An 18,852-nucleotide genomic window follows, 5' to 3' on the forward strand; every position below is an offset into this window, starting at 1 on the left:
CAAAAGGGGCATCTTCCATTTCCATCAGAAAATGACTCCCATTGCCTCTCTGGCAGTCATTCCCCTTATTCTTCACTATTTAAACCTTTGGAGTCTTCTTAGAAGAAGAATTTTCACATTTTCAGAAGCCAATTTTCACATTTTCTACAAGCCTATTTTTTATCTTTCTTCCAGAGAAACCATCACCATTCAACACAAAACATAACACCAAGGCTTTTTTGATATGGTCAGTAAGCTTGGGCTTTTTTTTTTTTTTTTAATTTCTCATTTTTATTTTAAATAATTATATGAAAAAGAAGTTTGAAGACTTTTGCTGTCTAGTATGATATGTTTACAGTCTGCAGACCACAACTGCATTTCAAGCAAATGCTCTTGCAAACAGTGTTTTATACAAAGCAGTGCAATTTGTTAGGTACAGATTGATCATCTGGCTACAGGCAAACTTTGAAAGCTGTCGCATACAGCAGTTTTATTTTTATTTTAAGCTTGTTACTGGCTTTAAATACAGAATTTGGATTTGTGTCTGTATGCCTGGTGGATGAGCTGTGGATAACCACACTGGTGTGTAGCCCTGAAAGAATGTGTCCTAACGCCTGGCTCAGGAAATTCATTGCAAGAACACTGGAAACTCAAAGGCAAATGAAATAACAAGTGTGTTTGTGCCAACAGAAGCTGGTTTGTTTGTTACTCATTCAGTGTTAGGTATTCAGCAAGATGCATGAGTGGTAGAGACAAAGTTTATTCTTAGTAGTCATAGAGAAGAATGAGCATTTATCACTGAATAAACTCTGGCTTTTTTACATTCTTCCAACCTCCAGCTCCACGGGGATTTTTTGGAGCTGGCTTTGTTGGGTTGGCTGCTGCTTATACCTATGCCAGGAGAGAGGACAGCACTGTAACCTGTGCTGTTGTTTTGCTTTGTGTGTTTTGCTGATGTACACATGCGCACATTTCTGTCTGTGGTCTTGGGAACGGCCCAGACCAGGCTCAGACCCCTGTGTAGATGTGTTTGATGGTGTCTCCAGGCCCAGGTCCCCGTGTAGAGATGTTTGATGTGGTTTCAGGCTCAGTTCCCTGTGTAGATGTATTTGTTATGGGTACTAGGCTCACTAACCTGTGTAGATGTGTTTGATGGGGGATACCAGGCCCAGGTCCCTGTAGAGATGTGTTTGATGGGGGAGGCCTGGCCCAGGTTCCTGTGTAGATCTGTTTGAGGGGGATATCAGGCCCAGGTCCCCATGTAGATGTGTTTGATGTAGTCTCCAGGCCCAAGTCACTGTGTAGATGGCCCAGGTCACTATGTAGATGTGTTTGATGGGGTCTCCAGGCCCAGGTCCCCGTGTAGATGTGTTTGATGGGGTCTCCAGGCCCAGGTCCATGTGTAGATGTGTTTGATGGGGTCTCCAGGCCCAGGTCCATGTGTAGATGTGTTTGATGGGGTCTCCAGGCCCAGGTCCCCATGTAGATGTGTTTGATGGGGTCTCCAAGCCCAGGTCCCTGTGTAGATGTGTTTGATGGGGATACCAGGCCCAGTTCCCTGTGTAGGGGTGTTTGATATGGTCTCCAGGCTCAGTTCCCTGTGTAGATATATTTGATGGGATCTCCAGGCCCAGGTAGGTCTCTGTGCAGCTATATTTGATGTGGTTCCCAGCTCAGTTTCCCTGTGCAGATGTATTTGATGTGGTCCCAGGCTCAGTTTCCCATGTAGATGTATTTGATGGGGCAGGCCTGGTCCAGTTCCCCATGTAGATGTGTTTGAGGAGAACACCAGGCCCAGTTCCCTGTGCAGATGTGTTTGATATGGTCTCCAGGCTCAGTTCCCTGTGTAGATGTATTTGATGGGGGAGGCCTGTCCCTCCAGGATCAGGCTGTCCGTCTCGTTGAAGGTGTCACTTTCCCCAGCGCGGTTGGCGCTCTTGGCTCGGCTCAGCCGCGACTGCAACCGCTCGTGCTCCTTGCGCAGCTCGGAGTAGGAGTGGGAGAAGGTGTGGAATATGGAGGTGGCGGGGAAGGACATGATGAGGATCCCGCTGAGGATGCTGCTCAGAGCCACCATCTGGCCCGGCACGCTCCGTGGCACCATGTCCCCGTAGCCCACAGTGGTCATGGAGATGATGGCCCACCAGTAGGAGGCGGGGATGCTGGTGAATTCCAGCACCCTGCCTGACTCATTCTCAGCCAGGTACACCAGGGGGGAGAAGAGGGTGACGGCCACGCACAGGAAGAGCAGCAGCAGCCCGAACTCCCGCGTGCACTTGCGCACGGTGAGGCCCAGGGTCTGCAGGCCCAGCGAGTGGCGGGCAAGGCGCATGACGTACAGGATCCTCAAGGCACGTAAAACCCGTAGCACCAGGCCCACCTTCTCCAGGTACGTGTTGCTGCTCGGCCTGTCCTCCTCCTCGCTGGAGTCGTCCTCAGAGAAGATGAGGGAGGCGTAGTAAGGGGAAATGGCCAAGAAGTCGATGATGTTCAGGGGTCCTTTGAAGAACTGACACTTGCTCCTGGCCTGGATGAAGCGGAGGCAGAACTCCAGGGAGAACCAAGCCACGCAGATGGTCTCGATGACGAAGATGTAATAGCACTTCTGGGAACACTCACCCTGCCACAAAACAGAGAGGGAAATAAACAAAAGAACAGTCTGTGAGCCGGCATCCAAAAACGCTGAGGGAGAGGCAATATGGATCTGCCTGAGTCACTGGCAGCAGAGATAAACAAAACCAGCTCACAGGTAGTGTGGCAGCTGTCCTTCAGTTCCACAGAGAATATTGAGCACACAAAATAGCTGAACAAACAGCTCATTTGCCTCATTGGTCATGGTCAGGCCTCATTGTCAGGTAGGCCATGAGGTCTACCTGCTTCATTTTACCCTGTTGCTTCTTCCAACTACTAGAATGAAACCCATCTATGTATAAAGTCCTGGCATGTAGGCTGTAAGTCCTGAATGTCACAGACAGGTAGAAAAAATTATAAAAGAGAGGCCTCATAAAATCAGGCATGCCCTATTAAATTAATAGCTGGCCTGTCACTTCTAAATGTAGCTAAGTACTTTGCAAGTTCTCATGTGAAAACATCTTGAAAATGAGAGTTCTTTAACACAACCATCTATTTCTAGGGTGAAAAACAAGTGCGCCTGTATAAACAATAGGATCTGTCCCATGAGAATCAGTGAAGAAAATATGTAAACAATTCAAGAATAGAGAGATTTGATGGACAAGGAAAATACCTTTTACTAACCAATACAGTAATTGACAAGAAAGTTATCAACAAATTAAAGTTGCCCACGAGGTCTGTAAAAACTGTATAAAATGAGTTGTGTGAATGAAATATTGGCTTTTCCCACATGAAGAAAATGGAATCACGGCAGACTTTTAACAACACCCAATATTTCCCACTTTCTGCTGCACTTGGGAGTAACAAGTCTTTTTGTGTTACAGAATTGGCCAGCAGAGGTTCCCCCTCAGGAGTGAGTTTTACCCTGCCCAACCCTCAGAACAATTTAGCTCTGTAGCAGCATTTGGGGATTTCTCCTTTCTGCACAGTAAGCTGCTGAGTTCATATTTTACCCCTAAAATGAAACACCACAGAAGCTTCATCAGCCCTGCCAGGACTCTGCATGCAGGGTCAGGCTGTGGCTCCATTTGCAGTCAGGGCTGGAGCATGCTGATGTTTGCAGAGCTGCTGACTGGGCTTGATGAGATTGCCTGCAATCAGCAGTTGTGTTGTGCAGTGCTCACTCTCTCTGAGCCCTGAATTATTTGTACAAAGCAGCCTGGACTCTGCAAACCTGCCTCTGGTCACCCCAGTGATGGGGCCTCTGAATTATTCATTGCTCCCATCAAGATTTATTTAATTTTTTGTTAGCTGGGCTGAATTTCCAGTACATCTGTTATTTATTTGCCTTTAGACATTTGCAGGTGACATTGCTCTCAGATCATCATGGGGTTTTCCCTATTCCTTCCTTAGGAAATACAAGAAATTTTATTTAACCTGGTTAAAACTTGCTGGTTTGTTAAACCTGGAAGGTTTAACCATTAAGATGTAGGCATTTGAACTGAGCATGAAATTTCAAGGTGTAGCAATGTAGAGACTGCTTGGGAGATTTTTAATTCTTGCCACCCTCAGTAACTTCAGTATTCCCTATGGAAATTTATATTTACTTACTGAAGGCAATTTATGCTGTCAGCATAATGAGAACATGCTCATTGCCTTCACATGGGGAGATGGATTTCATCCCAAGAGTTTGCATGTGAACGTTTTATATAATAGGAACATTTGTATATATTATGGAATGCACCTGACTTGATTTATATAGAATATCCCTCTCTAATGTCAGTCACTTCAAACATTCTTCCTCCTTTTGAATACCCTGGTCAAAAGCAGCAAATATTGAAATAAGAGGGGGTAGGGAAGGAAATATCAAGCACCAAAGCCAATTTCTGTTTCTCCCAGTAGTTTTGAGGATTTTTACAGCTCAGTGTTTTATGTTGCTCTCAGAACTGTTGTCCAAAGAGCAGGCAGAACACTCTGACTTCAAAGTTCTGTTCTCACCAAAATACTGATGCTCCTGTGTCAGTGGGAGATTTCAAAATTTTTTTTTGCCACCACATTCCCATTAGTTACTTTCAGTATGGCCCAAATACTCTGATCCATGAAAGCCATTTTGCCTAAATGATAAAGAAATCTCTCTGCCCTAACAACTTCTGCACAATTCCTCTTTCTGAACAAACCAGTCACATTTGGATATTCTAATGCTCAACACCTGCCACCACAAACCACAAAAAACTCCCTCCCTTGACCTTACCATCAACTAGAGAATTCTGGGGTTTTATTTCCAGATCTTTGAGTGAAATTTTCACTGAGCTCCTTCTCCTCCTGCTGCAGTTTTGCTCACGGTGGAGTGGGAGCTCTAAAAGCTCCAAGCTGGGGTGGTGCTTACCCTGAGCAAGAGGGGAAGATGAGGTTTTATTTAGAACTGACCACAGCATATTTTGGGAGGGCTTTTTCAACCAAACCATCTGACATCAATCTCTACTCATCCTGTCTCTGACTTTGATGGGAGAGCAGTTATGACAGGCCCAGCAGTGAGTATGTGAGTCTTCATACTTTATTCATCCTGCAGATTTGCTTTTCAACAATCCAAGAATTTATCAGGATTTATGGAACTTGCCTCCAGCAGAAATTCTACAACCTGTGATATAAATGTAATAAAATGAGTGCCTGGTATTGATCTTCTGTATGAAATGAGCATTTGGCTCAGCAATGAATGAAACAATATTTTGTGTGTAAAAAGATATATATTGAGTCTGGTGTCTGAAATATTGAGTGGTTTCTTAGATTTATAAACTACCTCAAAGAAGCAAAGGAGTTGTTTCAAACTCCTCTACCACCAGAGATAGTAAAAAAATTCAAGCTTCCTTTTGATTATCCCCTTCTGGTGTATAAGACAGTGGCTTATTTCCCATGTTCTCTTATGTGCTGGAGTTTATGGTGTTACAGTGAGATTGCTCATTTTAGGATATTTCCGTTAAATTCTCTTTAAACAGGAAAAAAAAGAAGGTAGGTTCATAATAAAAGAGAAGAAGAGCAGTACTGAGTGCAGTTAACCCAGTTCCCTCAACAGCCAGAGGAAAAAAGTGCCCAGGGGAACCCTCCTGGTTTCTGATTTCCACTCACAGAATCCCAGAGTGGTTTGGGTAGAAGGGACCTTAAATCCATTTAAAACCCTTAAACCAGGTTGCTCCAAGCCCTGTCCAACCTGGCCTTGGATACTTCCAGGGATGGAGCAGCAAAAAGGCAATTTATTCACTAATTGTGAATTCCAGCCAAATGTGCTTGAGATATGTGCCACTCACAAGATAAAAAGAGATAAATTTCCCAGCCTATTGGTTTGCCAGGAAACGTTAATTAAAGTGTAATGACATCTAGGATAACAAACAGAATCAGATCCCAGGGTTATGCAGCAGTAGCCTAACTTACAACAGGTATAAATCTCATCTAGTGAAAATAATATCTTTACATGCATCAATAATTTCAGTTATGCCCAGGGAGACTGAATCAGAATTTCCCCTGCAGAATATATCCCTCATCTATCCATGCTGGTTTCCAGATGCTGCTCACTTTTTTTTTTTTTTTTTTGATGTAGACAAGGAAAAACTTGATTATTACTGAATAACTGTAAGACACCACCAAGGAACTCCTCTTGTTCCTTCAGGCTCTGCTCTGTGCTGATCATTTTGTGTCTCCCCTTTTTGCTCTCTTAAGACAATTGACAATTAAAATATGCTTTGGAAAACTTGTTCTGAGTCATTACCTGATCCACCAATGAGTTTCCTGCTGCCAGAGATTTACCCCAATACCTTTTGCAGTGGGTATTTACCCTTGATTCCCCCTTAATCTGAAGTACAATCAGGAAAGAAATCCTGTTATTCCCATTATGCTGGGAGAGCAGTGCTGCAGCTGTGTGAGGATACAATTGGACAGATACCAGCTTTCTGCCCTGGGTGTGATTGACTCTAAGTGGAAGTTTATTGGCAGCAGTCTGGGTCTGTTTTCTGTGCTATGTAATTTGGGATTTCCCACAATCTATAAACAGGCCTAGGAGGTAAAACAAGCAAAACTACAGGATTTCCTGTGATCTCCTTCCTGTGCTTGCCAGGGAGCTCTGCTCAGGGTGGTGTCACATTCCAAGTGTTTCTTTCGTCAAATGATCTATTCCCAGGTTAAATAGCAAATAATCCATTGTGTCAAATGATCTGTTCCCAAGTCAAATAGCAAATAATCCATTGTGTCAAATGATCTATTCCCAAGTTAAATTGTAAGTGATCTATTGTGTCAAGTGATCTATTCCCAGGCTAAATAGCAAAAGTTTCTCCAATGTTTGTGGAGCATTTTGCTAATAAGCACAGCTTGATCAGTATCTGGATTATTTCAGAATCATGCCATATTTCCAGAGCTTTGGAGTGGAAATCAATGTGTACCTCAGCACAAGGTGTATGTGCTGCTTACACAGCACACTGGTGAGAAAGGAATCTCGTGTTATTTATGAAGCCAAGCTGACTAAAGTCCTTGAACCCACCTAGAAGGCATAACAGAACCCCTGTATGCAAACACTGTTATTCCCAGGGCATGTTTGTGGGAAGCAGCTGGCTCATCATCATCCTCAAACAAATGACAAGGGCTGAAGGGATCTGAGCCCTGCTCCTAGCAGGGATTGCTCCTGAGGAAAGGCTGCCCTCTGCTCAGTGACCCACACCCAATGGAGCCAGAACCAGGCAGGAAAGGAGCCCAGAGAGCACCTGCTCCATCCTATTGAGTCCTAGAGGAGTTTCCCTGAGCACAGGACCTGCATCTTCTCACCCCTCTGCAGTGGAAGGGCAGACAGAATGTCACCGTTCACACCAGGAGCGTGCCTGGCTCCGTGGCTGTTGCAAGGTCATGGTTCACATCTGCTAAATTTATCCTGGCAGGGGCAGGTTTTGTTTGGCACAGCCAAGCTGCTGCTCAGATGCTTCCTGTGATGCACACACTGCTCTGTGGACAGAGGCCAGGGTCCACCAGAGAGGCAGCAGATGGGATCAGCCTGTCCTGCAGCTCCTGCCCTGCCTTCTGCCAGCCTGTGCTGTCCAGCACTTATCCCAGCAGGACTGCTCTTCCTGCAGCCTGGCCCTTTAGCCAAAACCAGCCAGCCCTCTAGGTGCAGGATTTCAAAGTAAAACCAGCAGAAATTTCCCTCTCTAAGCCCAAGGTTGACATTTCCAACCTTTTGCACTTCTCACACCTGGGCAGTTCATCCTGCTCTAGAGCTTCTCCCTCTGTGTGAAAAACACAAACTAATGGGATGGTGTGAAAACAAGCTTTGGTTCTTCCCACAGAGCCAAGGCAGTGGAATACAGGGGAGGCTGCAAGTCTAGAGAATGGTTGGGAAGGAGCAGAGGCAGAGCAAGAGCTGGGTGTAGGGAGCTGAGCTCCCCAGCTGGCTCCAATGTGTTCTTACCCCGTTGGCAGCAGGAAATGAACAGATACAGGGCAGAAATCCCTTCTGGCCCTTTGGCCAAAACCAGCCAGCCCTCTAGGTGCAGGATTTCAAAGTAAAACCAGCAGAAATTTCCCTCTCTAAGCCCAAGGTTGCCATTTCCTGGGTGGGGGCTGTTTTCCAGCCTTTCGCACTTCTCACAGCTGGGCAGCGCATCCTGCTCTAGAGCTTCTCCCTGAGCAATTCCCTCTGTGTGAAAAACACAAACTAATGGGATGGTGTAAAAACAAGTTTTGATTCTTCCCACAGAGCCAAGGCAGTGGGATACAGGGGAGGCTGAAGTCTGGAGAAGGGTTGGGAAGGAGCAGGGGCAGAGCAAGAGCTGGGTGTAGGGAGCTGAGCTCCCCAGCTGGCTCCAAGCTTTTCTTACCCTGTTGGCTGCAGGAAATGAGCAGATACAGGGCAGAAATCCCTTCTGGCTGTGAAGTGCTGCCTTGGTTAGGAAATGTGGTGCCAGCCTGGGCTCCCTGCATACCTGAGCCCTGGGATGCAGCTGCAGTGCTGCAGGTAGTGCTGAATCACTGCGGCCGCATTGACGCTGTTATTTGAATAATTAAACCACGCTCTGCTGAATCAAATCATGGGGAGGGAGAGCTTGAAAACCCCGTGTTATGGATCACATCAGCTCTTGGATTTATGGTTTCAGCCTGATGCAATAAAATCAGAAGGTTACAGCCTGCTGAGAAAGACTCTAACCTGATTTAGGGAATGATGAGCTTGTTAAAGCAGTGCTGTGTATTCTGAGAACACAGTGAGTTCCCACTTGTTCTACTTGAGGGGAAAGAAGCCTGGACTTAGGAAAACAATTACCACAACTACAGCATTTGAGGAAACTGAACTAATATTGGTATTGTATTAACGTGGACATTAGAAAGAACAGAGAAAGGAATTAATGCTCTGTGTCCAACAAATAATTATCCCCTCTGGGGCTGAAGTGTACCTAAAATAAATTGTTAAAATTAACTTTTAAGCTTTAGTCTGCAGACACTGTTAGAGTCAATCTGAAGAATCTGGTTTTGATTTAAACCAGTTGGTGACTCTAAAGTGTTGGTGTTAGCAGAAAGATGTGAAAGAGTACATCTTTCTTGTTTTTCTAGTAAGGAGTCTAACAGATTTGTAACTGTGCAGAGCAGTATAGTCAAAATGACAAGGAATTTATCTGGACTTGGAAGGACAGCCAAAACCTGACAGTTTTGCTGCTGGTCAAAGCACTTTGCCTGTTACTCTTTCTTTCTTTCTTTTCCCACTGCATTGCAAATTCTTCAGAGAAGAAATTCCTTTTTATTGTAACTCTGGAGCACAGGGGGTTCCAAAGGTGGTTAAATCTGTTTTAGTGGGAGATGCTGGTGCTAATGAGAGGTGCTGACACTGTGGGAAGGATAAATTAGTTTCAAGCAGAGTTTTCCTGAGATGGAAAAGCAGCACCCATCTTCCCAAAGAACATTTATTCATTTATTCATTTATTAAACCCTCACCTGTGCTGAAACCTTGAGGAGAGCCAGGTGAGGGGAGTGAACAGGTTTTTGTAATGATTACAGTCCTGAAAGCAGCAGGAGGGGGAAGAAATCCTGGCTCCCAGTGAGGGCCATGTGCTGGCACACTGCACAGCTGTTGGTGCAGTGCCCAGTGCAGAACAGCTGGAACAGCTGGAACAGCTGGGGGTCCCCAGGATGGCGTGCAAAGCTCAGAGCCTCAGCACTGCTGGGACACAGCCAAGAGAGGATGAAGATAAGGCAAACAAATAATGTCTAATTGTGCTTCCTGAGCCCTGGACACTGGCTTTGGAAAGGCAGGCAGGATCCATCCCCTCCCTGGAGGGCCAGAGTTTGTGCAGACACTGATTTTGTGTGGCAGGGAGGGTGAGCTGGGCACAGATGGGCAGCAGTGAGCTGAACCCCCTCTGTGCCCTTTGAGCTGTGCAGAGCAGGGTTTCAGTAAAATGAGCTGTACAGAACAGACCCAGTGCTGAATTGGGCAGTTCTGAGTATGAGTGCCTGGGAAATGATCACTGATTATGTAGGACTCTGAAATCAGGGTCTTAACATGATGGTGAAATTTCCATCTCAAAGCTCCCGGTGTTTCTGGCCTCAAAAAAATGCAGATCCCATAAAGCAATAGTTCATAAATATATATCATAAAGCAATAATTCATAAATATATATCAAAGACCCAAGCTTGAATATTCTGATTTCTGTTGTTTAATGGTTTCTTATTTAACCTTTCTTCAGTCATTATTAATTTAGCTAATTCAGTCCATGAAGCACATAAATAGCTGGGTTTCACTCTGCTGAGCACACCCAGACCAGGAGGTTTTGGTCCTCCAGTGAAGCACATTTTCCTACTTTCCTTGCTAATCAAAATGGTCAGAAAAAAAAAATCAGAATTGCACTGGATGCTTGGACAATTTAAGAGAGGGATTGTCTGCAGAAAGTGACCTGATAAGAACCCAGAATAAAGTGCTTGAGCAGATGCAATAAAGCCAAAGCACATCCAGATTTATTTTGTTCCAAGTAATTTCAAGTCATATGTAAATAGCAGTATATTTATAGATAGGCATGTACATATATGCCTTTATAGTCTTACACTTTAAATGAGCATTACATTTTCTTTCTCTTCATAGTAAGGTGAATAAATTGGGTTTTTCCCTCATAAAGTAAAATTATTCCATTTTAAAGAAAACCTGTTTCTTGACAGTTTCGCTCAGTGTGCAAGCCAAATATTCTTTAGTATCATATAGAAAACTTCAACAACATCAAGCATTAAAAAACTAATCAGGGCCTCCAGAATAATGGTGAAGAATATAAAAAATAATTTTAAAGTGGTTCTATTTGTTAAGTACTGGGTTCTCCTCATTTGTTCTGTTTTCTGGATTCTAAATGCAACCAGAGACTAGAAACATATTCTCTTAAAAGGAACTTGATTTTCACATAATCAAATGATCCCAGGAAAAGAAGATTTTTAAAATGAGTATTCTGTGTTTCAGGATAAAACCTTCATGTGAAACAACAGTGGTTGTAGGTTATGATGATTTTGTTTCATTAAGTCCTATGAAATACCTAAAGCAATTCCAAGCTTTTCAAGTCAGTTAAGAGCAAACGCAAGAATTAGTAGTAACAGGGTCAGGGAATGGAAATATCTGGGGGTTTTCTCCCCCCTGACCTTAATTTGCTGCCTTCCTGAAGGACAGACCTTGCTGGAGCCTTTCTGCTGAGTCATTTCTCCAGAGGATGTCAATTTTAGGGACTCATTAAATGAAATATCTCATCCCAAGGAAAGTCCCAAGAGTACTGCAAAGTGTTCTCCCTCTCCAGGCCCCTCTGCAGTGGTTTTACCTCAGAGTTTTCTGGTGTAATGATGGTTTTTCCCTTTGGGTTGGATGTGCTGAGCAGTGGCTGTTTCAGTGATCCTGATTGTAACTCTTATGTAGGACTGGGACTTTTGGGGGGCTTTGATGGGACTTCTGTCCTGTCTCTAGTGGGATGATCTGAATTTCTTCATTCGAGGGTAACGCTGGTGAATTTTGTCACTTCAGCTTTCCTACCCTGTGTGCCTGGTCTCCAGTTCAGATTTGCAGTTCTCTCAGGCTGCCTGTTCAGATCAATATCAGATTTTCTCACCTCTAAATATGCCTTTTTTCCTTTCTCTACATGCTTTGATTACTGCACATTGATGATATTAAATCTGTTTTTAAAGACAGTTTGGTGAAAACTGTTTGGTAAAAACAGCTCCATAAAGAACTGATGCAAATACGATGGACAAGGATATATTTCCACTGGTAAATGTGATAATTCTGTTGTTTCATTCTTAACTAACATAACCTTGTTACTTATGACTCCTCTCTCCTTAGCCTCACAAATAACAAAACCTTTTGTATATTCATTTCATGGTCAGACTCAAATTTGATCTCACCAGAGCTGTTCCTTTACTACTCCACGTTTTTGCTGAACTTTTTGCTCACTCTTCACCTGGGACTGTTCTCTCTGGGTTGGCATTCCCATCATGTCCATATATAATATAAATGTTTGCCCAAATCTGGGTGGGTTTTTTTTTTTTTTTTTCATGAGGAGGCTCCTAAACGTCATTTGGCACATTCTGGGGTGTGCCAGTGATAACAACTCCTCCTTTATTTCTCTGTCAGCTGCATGCCCGACCCCAGGCTCCCCCTGCCATCCATCCCCTCCGCTGCCCCCGGCGCTGGCTCCTTCCCTCCCCTCTGGTTGCCAGGGTGACTGGGTTTCCCTGATGCAGATGCTCTCTCCTGGCTCCCTGCCATCCCTCTCGCGGAGACACAGCCGAGTTTTCACTTGCCCGAGCACGCTGAGGACTCCTGGCTGCTCTTCTGCCTGCTCTTTCCTCCCTTCTGAGCAGACCTGGCTCAGCAGCTGCTGCCAGGACCAGGGCTCTGCTGTGCCTGCAGGGTGGGATCAGCAGCCTCTGAGCCAAGAGAGTCAAGTGGAAGTCACCTTGCATTATTTCTTTATTTTTTCCTCCCTTTTTTCTTGGCTTTTTTTTTTTTTACTCTGATCCATCCTGAGCTGGAGTCCAGCCACTTTTCATTCTCTTAATGTGGCTGTGGTGAGGAGGAACAAGACCTTAGAGTGGTACACATGCAGCAGAGGTAAAGCCTTTTTTTGTCTGTTTTTCAGAATGGTTAATATGGATAAATTCAATTTCCAGTGTTAGTGACATTGGGAAATGGATCCTTGCAGTAATTTAGCTCAGAGCTTTTGCCAAGCTTTAACTCAAAAGTGATTAAACCTCACAATAATCTTTGCATTCAGGTGTGGAATTTCAGGTTGTTCAGAAACTTTGTGAAGGAATTTGACTGTTTTCTGTCACTGAGCAAACAGATATTGAATCATCTTTGTGTTCAGCCATAAAGCAAAAATTCCAGGTCCTGCATGCTTGTTTCAGGTTGCTGGTAAATGTGGCCCCATCTTGGAATCACTCTCTGAGGTCTGCTCTGAGTTACAAATCAACAGAGAGTTGATTTTGCTAAGTATGACTCAGCTGCAGCCAAGAACTCCTAATTGGAGTCAATTAACTTCATGGAGCTATTTGTCCAGCTCTAGTTAAAATGCTCTTTTGAGATGCCAGTAAGAAAATCTTAGTTGTTGCAGGCTAAGAATTTAGGGATGGAAATTTAAGGGATGCCAAAACTGCTTGTCAGTAGTTCAGATTTTCTGCTTTTCCACAAGGCATGAGTATTTTGTCTCATATATTCCCCTATTTTTCCTGTGGCAGAACATCACATAATTCATAGAAAGGGACTTTTAATACTCTATATTCTGGGGCACAATGACAAAATGCATTGGGCTGGTGCTGTAAGTGTAAATTATGGAATGTTTCCAAACATTTGGACAAATGTGGTCCTTTCCTCAAGTTCATCCTTCATCTTCTCCCCTGCACTTCCAACAATCCATCTTTTGAGCTTGTTTTAATGCAGTTTGCTTGTTTTTAAAGTGCTGATATATATGGAAATCTCTAAGTAGTAATATCATCCTTGTTTTATAGGAAATCCAGGAGCAGCAGCTTCACTGCAGCTCCCAGACACACTTATAACCCTCAGCATGCTTTTCTTTCTAACTCAGTAATTTATTTTTTAAAACACACAACCCCTTACATCCAGCAGAGCTCTGCTCATGTGCTGGGCCCTTTACATGGGATTTATTTATCACAGCTTTTCCTGCAGTGGTTGGGAAATGAAGATAAAAAGGCACTTCCATTAACAAAGTTAGTAGGAAGCACTTGCTGGAGCCGAGTTTGTAATGTTTGTACATGGAGCTGGAAGAAGGATGTTCTATATTTAAAATACTTCCTTGGAAGAAGCATTGGAAGAGTGTTAACAGCTTTTGCTGTGAAAACAGTTTTTCCTTTTTTCAGCCAAAAAGTAATAGAATAGCTGGGGAAGGCTGCAAGAGCACCAGGCTTATTCCTGACAGGCTGGAGCCTTCCTTAGCAAATGAAAACTAATATTCAAGGGGTTAAAAAGGAACGGGACATTATCTTAAATTTCAGCCTCCTGTGCAGTCCTCAGTTTTATCCAAATACATCAAATATCAGGATGTGTTTTAACCATGACAAGGCTGCTTTGACCAGTAAAATAAACACAGATTTTTGTCTTGTGCACACCAAGCTGTGCTGTAAATGTAGAAATGACTTTATTCATCAATATGTGACACTCTGAGGAGTGTCTTGTCTTACAGCAGGGGTTGGGGCAGGGGGTTCATTTGACACAGATTTCCTCAGCACTTTTGGAAGGGCAATTTGCAAATGAAGTGCAGGATTCATTACAGAGATTAGTCAAGGTTATTTGATGAATTTGGACGTTACCACATCTAAAATAACTTTGGATTCTTACTTTTCCTCTGGTCTATTATTACAAAAATAAATCTTTTAAATACTGAAATATTTACAGTAATGTTATAGAGAAGATCCTTCATGTGTGATACAGGCTTGATTTATTTGCCCTGAATTAATGTGGATGAGTTTTTTGAGAAGGGTTTAAGTGCAGTTAGCAGTTCAGATAATGCTTGGTATTGCTCCTACACTATGTACATATATATGGGGCAAACACAGAATTCTCTTAGCATGGAATTATGATTTTTTGGAGGCACAGCTTTTATGTATCAGTATGTGCAAAAATACTTCATCTGCCTCTCATCCTTCAATCTTTATGCAACTACTGAAATGTAACATATAAAAATTAATGAATATTTCTCCCTCTTTAAGCATCTGACAGTTTTATCACAAGGGAAGACACCCAGCTGTTTTAAAAGTAAAGATGTCAGAGGAAAATATTTCTGTAGCTAATGTGTCCAAAGGAAAGATTGCCTGTAAATAGAGAGTGAAGCATCTTGAAAACTCCACGATGTCAGTTTGAGAGTCAGTGCTAACAACTTAATCTTACCCTGGCAGCTGCTTCTCAAGAAGGGAAAATCACCCTATACTGGAGAGCTGAAATATCTGCTCTGTCCAAAAGCTTTCTTGTATTCTAGCTAAAAATCAGTATAATATTTGTTCCCATTATTCTTAATATGATATCACTCGAACATGATGGAACTAATTTGAGCCATAGCTGTGTTTTCTGTCCCAGTTCTGTGGGTAGACCAGTTAGGAAGGACTGACTTACCCTGTCTTCTTCAGCTCTCAAGTCTGGCATTGTGCTCACGCAAAGGCTGACAGCTGTGGTGGCCACAAAGAGGATGGAGAGACAAGCAAAGACTTTGCCTGGCAGTCCTGACTGGGGATTTTCCACCATATCTCTGAGCCTGTTCATGAACTGCCCGAACCTGGTTTTCTCATCCAAGACACACGAAGCCTCCTTGCTCCTCCGGAGCTCCTCTTCTTTGCGGATCTCGGCCAGCTCCTGCAGCTTCTGGAAGAGTTTCCGAAAGCAGCAGTTCTCCAGGTTGGATTCCTCAATGCCCCAGTACCTGAGCTCCTCCTGGAAAGACAAGGCACACATGTCTCTCAAGAGCATCAGCTTCCCTGCTGCGAGGAAGCTGACGATCATCCCGAAAGCGTTGGGGTTCCTGTCAAAGAAGAACTCGTGGGTGTCCTCGTCGTAATCGTCACACAGCTGGATGATTTCTTCATAGCTGCTGCAAAGCTTCAGTTTGCTCAGTCTGGTCAGGGGAAACTCGTCCAAAGTACTCCAAGGCAGCAGGTACTTGATGCCCCCAACGTTGATCATGATCTCTGTCTTCAGGTCGACTGCAGACACTTGGTCAGGGTGGTGAATCCTCCTGGCTCTCTGGTAATGGACCCCCTTGACAGAAGGGGTTTCCACGCAGATGGGAAACAAGTGGCTCAAGGAATTGCAGGAGTTGTAGCTAATGTTGCTATAGTCTTGGTCACTGCCTCTGGAGAGAATAGGCATCTCTAAGAGTTCTCACCGGGACATCCAGAGCGGCATCAGAGCAGGGGGATCTGTCAGCCGGAGGACACAGGGAGGAGGAGAAAACATAGCAGGGGTTACTGCCAGAGAAAAGGTGTCTCCAGCCACTTTCCTCAATCAGGAAATCAATGAGTGCCTGTTTGGTAAGTAAAAGTCACCTCTGTGCCTCTCCCCGAAGCCTGCAGCCCGTGAATGAGCTTTGCTTTGCTGCCTCATTGGTTGTCTGGCAACACAGGCACGGAGCGCGGCTCCAGCCTCATTCATAATTATCACCGAGCCTCGGGAGCTGCAAATGCGAACGGGAACACCTCGGGCTCCTCTGCGAGCAGGTCTGGGCACCGTTACATCCTTATTTTATCCTTATTTTCTGGTCGTTGTCGCTTCGCTTTCTTATTTCTATAAACCCCTAACCACGGGCTAACTCAACTAAGCTGCTTAATAGTTATTAGCGACAGAGTGGGCAATTACCTGCCATCAGCTGGATGCGAAGTTCTAATTGCTTTAACGGGACTGCTCACATCGTGATTCCTCTGCTCTCGCTGCACGCCCGTTCTGCCTCTCGGGGGGATTGCAGGGATTAAAAATGCCTTAAATTCTGTCTAAACAGTGACTGTTCTGGTCAACCCCACCTCGTGCCAAATTGCTGAGAAGTTAGAGAGGCATCTTTGCCCACCTCGGAGAAAACTTTGTTATAAGCAGGCAGAAAGTGTTTTCTCACCTCGGAGAATTTAACACTCCTCTCCTGCTTTCAGTGACAAACCCCTGGTTTTGCCTACAGTCCCTAGAGATTAAAAACCCATTTTTTTACCCCAAGACAGCGAAGCGCAAACTGCGAGGAAAGTTTCTTACCGGCGGAGCAGGCGGGAGCGGGGCTGCCCCGCGGGTGATGCTCACCTGCCGCACCCGGCAGCGGCTCCCGGGGGCATCGTCCGGCTCCGCTCACATGGAGAATCCCTGGAGCCCTCCGGAGCTCTTTCCTCTCCTTCCTTCTCCTCTTTCCTGGAAGGGGAAAGCAGCCGTGCGTGTGGATGTAACATATGTTGTGCTAGGGGATCCTCCCGAAGGTGTCCTGAGCCGCAGATCCTCTCCTGGGCTGTGCTGGTGGAGGATGCTGAGGGAGAGCGGGTGGATGCTGCCCTCTCCCTGTCCCTCCTCTCCTCCCTGCCCTCTCCCTGTCCCTCCTCTCCTCCCCCGGGACTGTCGATGTGGTCCTGGAAGAGGAGGGGAGAGGCAAGGGGGAAGGGCTTAGCAATAATCTCTCCAGCATCCCTCCGTATCCAGCAGGCAGCAACTGGGGAAGAACATGGAGTACAAGTCCCCGGCTAATGAGGTTTGATAATCAGTAAATTCTGGCAAATCTACTTAATAAAACAATTTCAGTGTCTATTAACTCCTTCCATCATAGTCATGCGACAGTCGCTTGGGCTGGAGAAACCACTTCAGTTTTTCAGCAGCACTTTGCATGACCTGCATCCCTCTCAGAACTGGGGTTTGCTCTTTAATATCTCTGGATGGAAAGGGAAATTTGTGGGGTCCATGGATGCTGTGCCTCAGCATTCCTTTGGCTGTTAGGAAAATGCTTTCCTTCCATAAAAGAAAGGACCTCTAGCTTGTAAAGCAGAGGTCTCTTTTCCAGATCTGCAGTGCTTTTCCAACAGCCAAGAACTTTTTCCTTTGCTCTTTACAGATGATGGGAAATCAGACCTTATCATTAATCCAACCTTATCAAACCTTATCATTAATCCAACCTTACCAAACCTTATCATGCTTTGCTCATGCGTGGCTGTAGGGAGTTGAGCTTGCTGTAATGCTTTTAGGTTCTGCAGTCGGGATGGCACAGATTCCACACAAATTCTGCTTGCTTTCACACAAATTGGCCTCAGTCAGAGGGTGCAGGAAACCTGGGGTCGGGTTCTGTGGACAGGTCCCTCCTGTGGGGCTCCCCAAAAAGCCTTGGCTCTGTCTGTAGCCAGCAGGCTCTGAGGTGAATCCTGTTTTCAGAGCAATGTGTGAATCTGTGGGGTTTAAGCGCCACACTGGGAGCGTGAAGGTCACCAGGAGAAGTGAGATGGGCACAAAGTGCAGGTGCAGGTCACCCCTGCGAGGAGTGAGGGGCTGCTGGGGCCCTGAGCTGCTGCTCCTCAGCTTTTCTCAGCTCTGAGCAAGGCTGTGGCACAGCCTGGGACAGGAAGCCTTTGCTAATTGGGCTTTTGGGGCACATCTCTCCAGGCCCATGAGGTGCCCACAAGATTAACTTCTTATCAGGCCTCACCTCTGGGGTTTTCACTCAAAGCCTAATTATGCCATCCACAGAGAAAGACCAGAGAGATGCCTGAAGGCTGCAGAGTTGTGGGAGCACAGCTCAGAATCACTTAAATCCTGCACCTTTGTGCAGGACTCAGCTTGCTCTGCCCATCAGTCTTTCCTATGGATTATTTCTGTGAGGAAAAAGTAAACCCATTCTAATTAACTTTGGATGGATTGTTTCACAAAAGGATAAAACCAATTAGCATTTCCTTCCTACCTTGTGAAGCCCTTGCATGGTGTTGTTAAAGGTTATTTTTCTGAAGGCAGCTGACAAGAAGGTGAATAAATCCAAAGCAATGAGAAAATTCTGTGTGCAATTGAGTGATTGGAGTGCTACATTTATTTATCAAGAAATACATGTACTTTAATTTTAAGTTTTATTTTTTAAGACTGGGTACTCCAATACTTGTTTTATTGGGATCTGCAGCTGTGTGTGGTAAATCAGGACCTCATTGCTGGCTAGAATCATACAAATATCTGTCAGAGACAGAGAATGGATAGAAATATTTCTATTGAAATTGATTAATGAATGCACACAAAAGAAAAATGCCTGATTTGGTGTCTGAGGAACCCAGCTCTGAAGGACTGAAACATGCACCTCACCCCAGAGCTGT

At 44.7% G+C, this 18,852-nt stretch overlaps 1 protein-coding gene across 1 annotated transcript; it reads right to left on the minus strand.

Annotated features, from left to right (window-relative positions):
- Positions 1–232: 232 nt before the first annotated feature.
- Positions 233–17,080, minus strand: KCNG4 (potassium voltage-gated channel modifier subfamily G member 4). The gene is made up of 3 exons (XM_063168111.1): positions 16,781–17,080; positions 15,164–15,963; positions 233–2,599 (listed from the first exon to the last, which is right to left on the minus strand). Exons 2-3 carry the CDS (start codon positions 15,911–15,913, stop codon positions 1,814–1,816), a joined length of 1,536 nt encoding a protein of 511 aa, XP_063024181.1. The 5' UTR covers positions 15,914–15,963; positions 16,781–17,080; the 3' UTR covers positions 233–1,813.
- Positions 17,081–18,852: the final 1,772 nt, after the last annotated feature.

The sequence above is a fragment of the Melospiza melodia genome, chromosome 13, assembly GCF_035770615.1.
Source record: "Melospiza melodia melodia isolate bMelMel2 chromosome 13, bMelMel2.pri, whole genome shotgun sequence".
Taxonomy (NCBI): domain Eukaryota; kingdom Metazoa; phylum Chordata; class Aves; order Passeriformes; family Passerellidae; genus Melospiza; species Melospiza melodia.

Excerpts from the sequence above, each read along its gene's own strand:
- KCNG4 (XM_063168111.1), bottom strand. The coding sequence starts at position 15,913 with ATGCCTATTCTCTCCAGAGGCAGTGACCAAGACTATAGCAACATTAGC. Across the intron at positions 2,600-15,163 it reads TGAGAGCTGAAGAAGACAGG|GGTGAGTGTTCCCAGAAGTG; the intron begins GTAAGTCAGTCC and ends GTTTTGTGGCAG.